The sequence below is a fragment of the Montipora foliosa genome, chromosome 6, assembly GCF_036669935.1.
Source record: "Montipora foliosa isolate CH-2021 chromosome 6, ASM3666993v2, whole genome shotgun sequence".
Classification (NCBI taxonomy): Eukaryota; Metazoa; Cnidaria; class Anthozoa; order Scleractinia; family Acroporidae; genus Montipora; species Montipora foliosa.
Genome location: NC_090874.1, coordinates 40166198 through 40178697, shown reverse-complemented (window position 1 = coordinate 40178697; position 12500 = coordinate 40166198). Strand labels below are relative to the sequence as shown.

Genomic DNA, 12500 nt, shown 5'->3' with positions numbered 1-12500 from the left:
TGGGGCGTATAGCAAAGACGATTTCTATTGTATTATAAATGACATGGCTAGAACGAACTTGAAAACGAAAATAATGCAAAAATAAGACGATCGTACCTGAAGGGTAAAACCTCGCTCGGTCTAAAAGGCATGAACTTTCTGTAAAACACTGGCTGTACTGTCCGTAAGCTAATAACAGACGTGCTTCTTTGCTGACCGCGTGTTCAATGCTACTAAGTAACTTGAGAATGAAATTGAAGCTAAGCTAGAATCACGTGTTCGATTACTTAAATCAGTTAAAGATCAACTAGTTATTATATTAAGTTCCAGTCAATGTTCAATCAAATAAAAATGTTTATAACAGTACCTGTACAACTGTTTCAACGTTATTTTCAAAACTCTTATCCGTTTTTTGCGTTTCCTCTAGTTATTTTCTTTTCTGAAATATCATTTAATTTGTAATTAATTTTACGTGAAAATTCTAATACCCTTTTGAAGTAAGTTACATAAAAAGGCAGACCGAAATAACCTATTGTCCAATCTAGTTTTAGAAACAATTTTTTAACAACTTGTAAGCTATGTTACAAAAAAACAAACTAAAGCTAAATGAGATGTACATCCAGCAAATAGCACTTCTATTGGAGAGCCATATGACGATGCCAAAGGTCGCCGGCGTATTGGAGGTAGAATAAAAGTTCCTGTAAATGCCACGTTGAAAGCTAACAAGTCCCAATCAAAAGCAATCAAACGCTTGCTAATCCAAAAGAAGATCCAAGTCGTGTTAACTTCGATGGACGATAACAACGCAGAATAGCCGGGAAATACCGTACTATATCGGTATCCGTAGCACGGATGATCAGGTAGACTTTGTTCTTGACCCAGGGATTCTGCACTGTTGTGCAAGTGGTTAATGTTTAAGTCGAGATTTCAAGAACGGAATTCAATGCGAGCCGACTGTTAAATAGAGAGCTTTAGATTCTACGACGAGGACAAGAACGAGTACGAGTTTTGACTGCCCGTTTTTAGCGAAAATACTAAGGAAATTTATAACCCGTACGCTTAATCTTACTCTTTATTAGCAGTATAGGTTGCTCAGTTATTCTTATTGCTGATAACTGAGCCTTTTTGCTCATCACAAAATGCCAAAACTGCTACCGTGTTGTTGACTTGTTTTAATTCGACGACATTTTTGCAAAACCTCGTACTAAAATGTCGACGGCATCACGTTGTTCCCGCCAAAATGACGCTGGTTTGCGCGCGCGCTCACTGTTGTCTTATGAGAAAATCTCGTACTCGTAGTCGTTCTCGTACTAGAATCTAAAGCTCTCTATTATCAAAACAACGGCACGAACCATTTTTTAACCGCGAATCTTCCTATGTTTAAATCTCTGCGTACCAGAATTTTCTTATCCCAGAAATCCCGAAAATTAATGTGCAACCCCATTCTAGTAACTCCACTAAAAATGTAACCCCATTATAGTCAAACCAGCCGTGAAAATGCGACCCCATCCAGCGGCACATTCCCATTAGCCTCTTATAAGGAAGTATCCCCCCACCTCCCGAGTCTGGGATATACTACTGTCATGGCATGCTAAACGTTCAGTTCCGGTTGCCGTCCTCGTCTAATAAACGTCGCATGCTTGAGCTCCTTTATCGGGTCACGTGCACACGTTCATTTTATCAGTGTCCCTGGAATGCGGAAGTAAAATGCTCTTGTAAAGACGCATGTGCTCGTAAGAGTGGGAGATATTCTTGTCTTTGCAGAGTGGCGAGAAAATCGTTTTCGCCCTTGTAATCCGTTATGTTATTCCCTACTATTCGACTTCAAATCGAAATATTTACAAATACAGACACAAAATACTATGATAAAACTAGTAATAACCAAAGGTTAGGAAATGCGGGCGAGGACGATACATTTTTGGCTATTTGGTTAATGAAAGATTTGGGGGCCCATACGGATTGCTATTTTCTGCGGTTCGCAGATTAGCAGAAAATTACTGTTTTCACGGTTCACTAAACGAGTGACAGTTACCATGGTAACGAGGCTAGTTCGTTGACAGTTAGGAGCACATGGTTTTTACAGTTCCATTGTAGTCTGGCGCTGCTCCCGCATAGTCAAATTTTTATCTTTTTAGTCTTATTACGTACGTTATCTAACGGTTTTCGTTACTTCCGCTGTAGTTGGTCTTTCGTTCACGATTTTATGTTGTCGAGTAGTTAGCAATCTTACTCCCTTGAGATTGTAATAGAGTCTGGATCTGCTTTCGGGAGGGACCAGGTTTCCCCTCAGGGGTTTTTCCTGGCGGGCGGCAGACTCAGTTTCGTATGTTTCTCGCTTCGTGTGTAACTTCCGTTTTCCAATAAAGAGGGTCTGACGTGCAGCGGCCAGCCTAATCGGGTGCGGTGGCCAGCTCCCTAAGTTTTCGTGTACATTTATTGGTCCAGTGTCGTTTATTTCGGGTGGGGTATAGGGGAAACGAAAGGTTTTGTTTTGCGGGGTTGAAAGTTTTGTCCATGAGGACAAGCCCCATGCTCCATTCACTCTCTTCCTCTATTTTGACACTAACAATAGAGTGATTTTACTAAACCTGTGAAACAGTTACCAACTCTAGATCATTCCACGAGACACTAGTCCCATTGTTTTGTTTTGCTTAGTTTTAGTAATATGCTGTAATTGTTGTTGTTTCACGGTGTAAATAAAATCACTCTAGGTTATAAAATATGCGTATTGATCGAGTCAAAATGATTGATGTAACGCAACAAAGATTTATTTAAAATCACAACAAGCGTGAGCTTTACGTGATCCAAGGTCCAAATTAAGCGTGATGCGCGTGAGAAAATAGCGCTCTTTGCATTCCATACATTCTTAGTGGAAAAATCGAGCCAGGGCCAAACTACACAATTGCCGCGCATGCGTTTGCAAAAGCAACGTTGAGATTACGGTTGCCGGTTCCTCTTGTCACCCGCAATTATGAAATGATAAACAGAGAATCTATTCAAAATCAGGACCTGAAAGATTGATTCACGTATTGCCTTTGACGAAGAAGATTCTGACTGAAGCCTTTCGACGACTTCTCGAATTCTTGTAAGATCATGATACACGAAATTTATGCGCGGCGCGTAATGCATTCAGGATGGAATGGCCCTTAATCAAGGCTGTTTAAAAGAGTAAAGAATTTACCTGTGTTTTCCAGATCCTGCTGGAACAAAACCGCGACGACTGAAGCAATACAGGAAACTACCACCCCAATAACAGTGGTTTTCTTGCGACCAATTCTGAAAAACGAAACGTTTCACGATTTATATCTCAAGACAAAACTAAAACTGAATCACTGAAGTTTTCAGCGATGTCATTTATTTTTGCCACAGATCCACGGATATACATACGGCTTACAGTTGGTGTTGACGTGAAAAAAAGGGACAATGCAAATAAACATAACAGAACCACGACCCCACGCGGCACTGAAGAGCAGAGTTTTGCAAACTGAGCTATGAAGCCACGTCTGACGCCGGCTCTATGAGGTAAGAAAGCGAATCACTATGACCCTGGGGGGGATACTGCCATATATGGGCTATAGAAGTATGTGCCGCTGTGAAGGGTATGGTTTTCAAGCAGTTTACTCTAGCATAGGGTATATAAATCAGAGCGTTTGGGTCTAGAATAGGGTATCATTTTTCACGTAACTGACCAGTTGGTTGAAGATTTTGTCAAGACTAATGAAACCAGGAATTGCTACTCAAAAATATATATATATAAAAAAAAAATGAAATCGGCAAGTTTAAATTTTCGCGACTCAGCCTCAACAGCGTTGATAGATGACCATCATAAAACGCTACTGGCTATTATTAACTGTCAAAAATCGGGATTCAGACGGAAATCGGTGGTATTAATGCTGGTTAAAACTTGCAAAGTTTTGTACAAGATATAACCTCGTCTACTTTGTTTAACTCACCTTCATCAGACCTAACTGAATTGTGTGACCAGTATAAATAGTGACGTATCTATTATCTTGAATAAACATGCACCCTTGCGTACGAAGATAATCACAATCCGGCCCAAGGCTCCTTGGTATAATGACTACATCAGAGAACAGAAGAGAATCTGTCGTCGTCTTGAACGCAGTTGGCGGCATTCTCGTACTGAAACTGATCATCAAGCCTATATTAATCAGTGCACAGTCGTGAAACAACCATCTACGCCTCGAAAATGAATTATTACTCTGATCTTATCAATGAAGCCGGTGTTGATAGCAAAGCTCTATTTCGCAATGTTGATCGTCTTTTACACAGAAAGACAGAGAAATTTCTTCCAACATGCTCGTCACTTGCAGCATTAGCAAACAATTTCGCTGAATTCTTCGAAACTAAAATTGTTGACATCCAAGATCAAATTAAAGTTCACTTGACTCCTGATCTCTTCTGCACCTGTGACTCACCTTCACTTAAAATGCCAGCTATTATATATATTATTATAGTAATTAATTTTTCACCTACATCTACTGGTGAATTGTCTAAGATTGCTCATAAGATCGTCTTAAAATCATGCATCTTAGACTCACTTCCTTCCGCACTGATGAAAGAATACTTTGAAATGTTTCTACCGAACCTTGTAAGATCGTTACCTTATCTCTGGAATCTGGTTATCTGCCTCCTTCTCTTAAAACTGCTGTCCTTACACCTCTACTTAAGAAACCTTCTTTAGATCATGAAATCTTTAAAAATTACAAACCGATCTCAAACCTTACAGTAGTCTCAAAAATCATTGAAAAAGTCGTGGCTGTGCGCTTACATGAGTACTCGCTAGGTAACCACCTTCACGAGCCACTACAGTCGGGCCTACAAGCCTTTTCATAGCTGTGAAACTGCTCTTGTACGTGTGCATAATGATGTCATGCTGCCTTCGACACCGTCGCCCACGAAATCCTGCTTAATAGATTAAACTCTAAGTTTGGAATCAGCGGAACTGCTCTCAACTGGTTTCAATCTTATCTTACTGGTCGCACTCAATCTGTTCTGATTAATGGGAATAAATCACAACCTCGTAACCTCAGTTGTGGAGTACTCCAAGGCTCTGTGCTTGGACCTATCCTCTATTTATTGTATACTGCACCATTAGCTGACTTATTTCGACACCATAACTTGCAATTTCACCTCTATGCTAACGATATGCAACTTTACGTTTCCTTTTCAACAAATAATGACCTAGAACTGACTGAAGCTGTTGAACGTATCGAGTTATGCCTGACTGATTTGGACAAATGGATGAGTATCAACAAACTAAAATTGAAGAAAGAAAAAACTGAGCTCCTCCTTATTCACTCAAAATTTAGACTACAGCACTGCTTGTCGTCAATCTGCTTTGGTCAAGACACCGTCCAGCCTTCTCAAACTGCCAGGAATATTGGTGTCACTTTTGACAGTACCATGTCAATGCTGCCTCATATTAATACTGTATGTAAATCTGCATTCTATCACCTTCGTAATCTATCACGTATCAGAAAATTTCTATCAACGGAAACTGCCAAAACACTTGTGCATACCTTTACCTCATCCAAACTTGACCACTGCAACTCCCTTCTGTACAATCTTCCGAAATATGCTGTTAAAAAACAACAGTATGTACAAAACGCCGCCGCGTGCTTAATAGACCACTTGCACTAAGAGGTCACGTGACCATTGTTTCCTTTAAACAATGAGTTGGAATCTTGCTGATGCAAAAAAATGACAGAGCACATAAAAATTAGCTTACACCAGAAATTTGAGAGGAAACGCCTTTAAGGAAGATATTTTATGGCACTTTGATTTTTCAACAAAGCAGTATGATTTGTATTGGCCGCCATGTTGGAGGGCATACTCTTGCCCTCCAATATGGCGGCCAAAACTACTTTTTGCTTATATCTTGTTAAACGTTTAATAGTTACGCTCAGATGTGCTGTAAACGTTAGCACATAATTTTTTCAACATCCTCCTTGAAGTTTAAGTGCAAAGCTTGTGTTCAGAAAGAAGTAATTCATAATTTTAAAAATCACATTTCGGTCACGTGACCAGCGAGGAACTTACTCATTTTAAGAAAATGGTGCGGGTTTGAAAAACCAAATCACTATTATTATGTTTAAGATATGACCCACTAATCGTTTTTCGAAGGCAATATCATATAGCTTTCATTTTCATGAAAACTATGTCACATGACCTCTTAGTGCAAATGGCCTATAACATTTTCCTCGAAATTCAACCATATTACTCCCATCTTGAAAGATCTACACTGGTTACCAATTAATGAACGCATAAAGTTTAAGATTTTAATTCTCACTTTCAAGGCTTTGCATGATTTGTCTCCCTCGTACATACAAGAACTGATAAGTCTCTACCGTCCTTCAAGAACCCTCCGCTCATCTACATCGCTCCGTCTTAACCCTACCAGCTATAATTTGAAGTCTTATGGATCTAGAGCTTTCGCTGTCGCCTCGCCACAACTTTGGAGCGATCTACCAGAACACATAAAAAACTCTGATAATCTCCAGACTTTCAAAACACGACTTAAAACATATTAATTCAAGGAAATTTTAGTATAACTTTTTCGTTTATGAATTAATTTTTAATTTTAATTTTTCATGACTTGTAAAGCGCTTAGATCACTTCTGGATAGGCGCTATATAAGAAATATTATTATTATTATTATTAAACAATTTATTGTCTTGATAAATGCGTACGTACGTGCTTGGCATTGCTGGACAAGTATAAATAAATCCTTTTTAACTAAGAAGTGATTGTGGTAAAAGGTTTTGTTTTGGCTTTGCTTTAGACTGTGCTAGTAGTGACCTCAGTTTCTGGAAAACAGCTACTCTAGGATAGGAGTGATTTGGGGAGTTTACTCTAGTATAGTGTAGCGAAATCCAGCTGAAACTAGCTTTGGTATAGGCTAAGGGTTCCAGGGTCCCAGCGGCACATCCCCACCCAGAAATTCTTTAAGTACCTTCCCCCCCCCCCCCTCCCCGGGACTATGCCCCATGATAACTATTTGAAATATATTTGCAGATTACGCCAAAGCTGCGAACAGTTTACTTTTTATCTGTTGTTCTCATGACCGCGCACTCCACTTTTACACGCAGTATCACAAAACACATTCAACTGTTCTGTGGAATAGTCTTCCTGAAACATTAAGGCAAGCAGAATCTCTACGTGATTTTAAGTCTCTTTTACATAGTTATTATAATAGCAAGTAAGACACGGCATTCATGGAAAACAGGTTTTTGCTTTGCATATACTTAATTAAATAACTTTGCCAGAGTTGGATTCGGGATCCGGTGGGATTTAAACCCAGAGCATCCCAAACCCGTTCAGGCACGTCTGTTGGTTGCGTTTAACGTACTTTCGATTGAGAAATATGCAAGTCCAGTTAGCTGGAATCTCGACGAGGCTTGTCAAAAAGAACACCAAGTAACGATTTCCACCAAAGGTTCCGGAGCTGTACGACACAGCGTAATACACCAATGATATAACCAACCTAATAAAATGAGAAACAAAAACTTAACATGCGGCTACTTTGGCTTGAATACTACTTATTAACCGAGTTATTAAAGTCGAGTTATTAAACTAAGTCCTTGAATTACCGAGCGATAGCGAAGCCGAGGCTCAAACGGAAGTGATCACTTCACATCCGACATGCGAGCAGTTGTCAGTTTAGTTTGTCGTTACCGCACAAGTCAGGCGAACCGTATGCCCAAGAGTGAATTAGATAAGAGCGTTGATCTACCACTTTGCAGTCTTCCCCCAGCACAGTCACAAATGGATTTATTTTTAGATACACTTTGCGCGCGAAACAAACAAAGGGCCCCCAATTTTAATCAATAAGAAGAAGCCATGTCACGCGTGACACGATATGGTGTAACCACAGATCCAAGAATGTTTGAGAGCCGCAACATGAATTTGAGAGAAGAAAATGTTTAACTGACAATTTGAAGAGTCCTTACGAACGGAAAGCCACTTGCTAAATACTTTTTAAGAATAAAAGTGAGGGATGCTAAAGAACGATGTTTGACGGCTCCATGCCATCATTAGAGAGATTTAGCATCACGCGGCAAACACCGGCTTGCCTTTTCACGTTACACGTAAAATAGAAAGAAGGTTGTGACTTAAGCTTCGCGTGACCCACGGCAACCCGAGTATTTAGTTACTAAAATGAAAAAAACAAAACTCGGAGTCTTTTTAAACATTGTTTGTAGAAAAGACGCTACATAAAATGAAAATCCTTACCCGTCAAATTTTGAGAATTTCGATGAAGCTATTTGGTCGGTCAACAGAGGGTCAACGTGAGTTCATGAAGAAAATTGCGGCAAGGAGTCAGTTAAGAACTATCTATCACCATGAAACCTATTTTTTCCTCCTTTGGCATATCAGAGAATGGTTTTGGGGTACTTTTTTCCGCAAACAACTTCTTATGTAGAAGAATCTTTTACGTGTACGGCAAACACGAAAATGCTTACTTTCACGTAGAAACTGCAAGCGACAGCCGGCAAACGTAGAAAATGGCGGGAAAATCTTGCTCACGTGGTCACTTTTGCTGTTCGCTTAAACGTGATGGTAAATGGCAAATTCACGTACGCAGAATTTTGGAAACCCCTAGCTTATACAGTAAAAAGTACGTGTGAGCATCTCTAATGAATATAAGTCATTCTTTGATATCGCTCATTTTTATTCTCAGACTTGATTGCTTTTCGAAAATTAAAGTTATCAAATATTTTTTGCAAAGCTATTACTCCTGAGCTACTGCCGTAGAGGTTAATGGTGAAATGTTCCATGACAAAAATGAAGAACGCTTCTTACCAACAAAACCAAGATATTAGGGTTCTTTTTGTCATGTTTAATGAAATGAAAAGGTCCCTGAAGTCCCCAGTTCTCTCCTCCAAGGTTGCCATTTTCTGGTCTAACTCTCCATCAGGCATTTCTTTTTTATTGAATGTTGCTACCTTTTGGAGCTCTTCCCAGGCTTCTTTGGGCTTATTGTGTACTAATAGCCAGCGAGGGGACTCGGGTATAAACCTAATATAAAGGTAGAAAATAGGAAATGAGAGATGACTTGTATAACGCAATAAGAAAAATCCAATATAGTATACGGAGCGAAGTCACTGTGGGATAAATGGACTGGCCCCCTTTTTTTTTTAGAAGGCTGTGTAAATAAAGGTCAATAAAACAGAACAAATGGTGTTAATGAGGTAGAAATTAATACTAAACTACAAATAGTCCCGTTCCTTAAAATTCTGGAAGAACAAGAGATGCGTATGTGTGTTGTGTACGCAAAGGGAGGGCACTTGGGTCAATTTTCGCTGGGTATGTGCCGCTGGCCTTTCAGAACCCCTACGCCTTTATAGTCCATTTTATGGTCATTTAAAGACTTTTTTTTGCATTGGTAAATCCAATCGTAGTCACTTTCTGTTTATCGATAAACCTTATATAAAGCCTTTCAATTGTAATTTCAAAACGAAATGCAGTGACTAGTTAATGTTAAATCAACAACGCTACAGCTGTTTCTGTAAAAACATTTTTAAGTCCCACTTTCCTTACCACTAAATCCCGACAATATAAGGCCCCATTCTAGTAACTCTGTCGAATTGAAAATGCAACCCCATTATAGTCAACCCATTCATGAAAATGAGACCCCATCCAGCTTCACATCCCCACCCCCAACCTAAACTTATTTCTCGACCTAAAATTGTCTAACATGCCTAGCATTTTTAACCCTATGGCACTGAACCATTATTTCCATAGGTAGTAAATGGACTGAAATTGTAAAAAAAATGTGTGTGTGTAATCGTGAGCAAAAATAAGTTGTTGTTGTTTTAACCAATCACAACTCGCGTCAAAAGGGTAGCTCACTCATCATTGTTGCTCACAATGAACTAGCACAGAATTTTCAAAATTATTTAGCGTAAAATAAAATGAACTGCATAGTAACGTACGATCCTCAACTAAACGTTACTGTTGATGATCCTCATCTCAAATTTATGGAATTTCTTACTCACCACCAAAAGAATCTCTTATTTATTACGTACCACCAAAAGAATATCTGCAAGAGACCTGGAACAGCTCCGGCGGTGGATAGTGTGCGCCAGTCCCTTATGAGGTAACCAAACAACGACAGAAGCATCAGCGATAATGCAAAGAAATACCATAGCGAAGTTCCAACCACGTGCCGATGACGTTTGCCTACATATTCCACCAGCAACACGAACATAGACAGAGACGAAGAACCTGTTAAAAAAAAAAAGAGTAGAGAAAAATAAGAAGTTATTTCCTTGAATATATTTTTTGTCCATAAGCAAACTGTGAGTTTTCCGTGTAACACCGTGAGAGGAAAGAGCTCTTTGCGCCTCCCACATATGGGGAACGGAATCAACTCAAGAAATCGAGGTCATCATAGGTGGGTTGGGTAGACCAATAAACATGATTTCATTAGTCTTGGTAAGGATACATACGAAAGAAAAAAAAAAACATTTGTGTGTTTTTAACTTTGAAATATTTTCGGCTTTTAGCCTTTCCAATAGCCTGATGTTGAAAAGGGGGCTAGACACGAAAAACATATGTTTGAATGGTGGCCACAAGCGTATTAAGATTTTTTTGAAATGAACGTTACTTCTAATAAGCAGCCGTAACGAAAGGAACGGTTCTCTCCGCAGTTCAAACTTTTGTCTTTCATACATAGCCCCCCACATTTACGTCCCCTATGTTTTTATTACGAACTCAGAACGTTTGTGACCAGACCCCAGTTTGCTTGTTAACTCAATGCGTAGAGCACAGCATAGTTATCGTATAGGTTATGGAGTTCAAAGCCCGTTCCAGTCTAACTTTTTCAGGCTCTTTTCTTTCGTTATTGCGAAATTAACGTTTATAACGGCGATGATCACAACAATATTATATCAATTTTGCTACAATAGAATTCAACTTAAGGCAAATGGAATGGGCAGACTACTTCAAGGGTGATGGACTTCCATGGTAACCAGAAGAAATGATGTGAGGAATCTGCGGATGAGGATTCAGGCATTGTTGGAATAAAAGCTGATTACTTCTTAAAGGATTCGAGCTTATTACCTATCGAATTCTAATTCTCCACGAGAGTGATAATAATTAATTAATGTTATTAAATTTCCAATCTAGGTTGGTTCACTCAATCTCGCTCATATACCTTAGTTTCACCCTATATGGTAAATGATTGTACTAAGCGTTGCCAAGCTAAAAGTTTATTTTCGCCGGAAAGCAAAATTTCTCTCTGAATAAAGAAAAAAAAAGATTTTTTGCGGAAGCTCAGATCAATTCCGGCGTTTAGAAGTACGCGAAAAGGTAAGAAATGTTTTTGTGATAAGCCTGCGTCTGTCTGACCACAAGGTATTACACAACATCGCATCTTCATCAATTTTTTTCGATTTCGCTCGGATTTTCTCGCTTTTTTCGCTCGTACTTCGTACTTTCTAAACTTTTGGAGTTTATCGATGGATGTATAGAGGTTGTTAATCCATTGACTCCTGAAACGCACCCCACTGACAAGTAAAATCGTCTGGTGTTAGACAGAATAGAATATATTAAGTCTCACTCCTAGAAGTCAATAGGTTAAATAGGACACAGCTTTGGAGTGGGTTTAGAGGCTGTTAACCCATTGACGAGTAAAATCGTCAGGCCTTAGACAGAGTTAAATCTATTTAGCCTCACTCCCAGGAGTCAATGGTTTAACTGAGAATCGGAAAATGTTCATTTTCGTTACGCGTCACCATCATACTGTCTATAAATCATTTTTAATAAATAAGAGTGAGGTGGAGAACGGGGAAGGAAACACTTGCAAACAAACCTGTGAATTTTGAAAACCTTCCCTCCTTCCCCTTCCCCTTCCCCTTCCCCTTCCCCCCACCCCACCCCTATGCCACGCTAGGGTGGGGTCGTAGGTTAAGGTCTAGTATCAAAGTCTGGTAACAAATTTTTACTTGCGGTTCCTCGGTCCAATCAAAAGACTTATGGGGATAGAGCATTTTCTATTGGTGCTCCACGACTTTGGAATGCCCTTCCCAATGAAATTGGGTGTAATATTTTCCTTAGCATTTCGAAAAGAAATTTAAAGACATATCCTTTTAGACAGACATACTCAAAAAGGTGCACACCGAGGGCTTCAAGTTTATCAGTAACTGTTACCCTCGTAAAAATAAAAACCTCAACCTTTACCTTTATTGTTATTACAAACTAATGCCACCTGTTTCCTTCACCCGTCTGAAAAAGAATGTCAATCTCCAATTGCAAATATGTGCAACTCACCAACACAAACGCCGATTAAACATCTGATTGCCACATACAGCCAATATACCCGAACAAAAGACGCACCCAGTGCCAGGACATTGCATAACACAGAAAGGAAGTAGACAATAGGTTTGCGACCGAACTTGTCTGATAAAACGCCTCCGACAAGCACACCAATCATGTAGCCAAGAAACATAATGGATTTATTCAAGACGGAGAAAGCAGATGCCTTGCAAACCAGGTCA

The 12500-nt window shown here is 39.4% G+C and overlaps 2 protein-coding genes and 1 long non-coding RNA gene across 3 annotated transcripts in view; 1 reads left to right on the top strand and 2 right to left on the bottom strand.

Annotated features, from left to right (window-relative positions):
* LOC138007340 (uncharacterized) overlaps positions 1–337 on the bottom strand; it is a 796-nt gene extending 459 nt beyond the window's left edge. Inside the window, exon 1 of the long non-coding RNA XR_011124029.1 lies at positions 1–337. This exon is cut by the window's left edge and continues 121 nt beyond it. This is a non-coding gene — a long non-coding RNA (uncharacterized lncRNA).
* The window catches only part of LOC138007339 (organic cation transporter protein-like), a 36566-nt gene that overhangs the window by 15980 nt on the left and 8086 nt on the right, over positions 1–12500 (bottom strand). Inside the window, exons 2-6 of the mRNA XM_068854165.1 lie at positions 12274–12500; positions 10029–10227; positions 8803–9018; positions 7349–7483; positions 3161–3255 (exon numbers count right to left, since the gene is read on the bottom strand). The exon at positions 12274–12500 is cut by the window's right edge and continues 2 nt beyond it. Of these exons, the coding sequence (XP_068710266.1) occupies positions 3161–3255; positions 7349–7483; positions 8803–9018; positions 10029–10227; positions 12274–12500 (872 nt within the window). The remainder of the gene's footprint in view (positions 1–3160; positions 3256–7348; positions 7484–8802; positions 9019–10028; positions 10228–12273) is intronic.
* On the top strand, positions 5146–6530 carry LOC138008678 (uncharacterized). Its single transcript, XM_068855984.1, has 2 exons — positions 5146–5622; positions 6189–6530. Exons 1-2 carry the CDS (start codon positions 5146–5148, stop codon positions 6528–6530), a joined length of 819 nt encoding a protein of 272 aa, XP_068712085.1.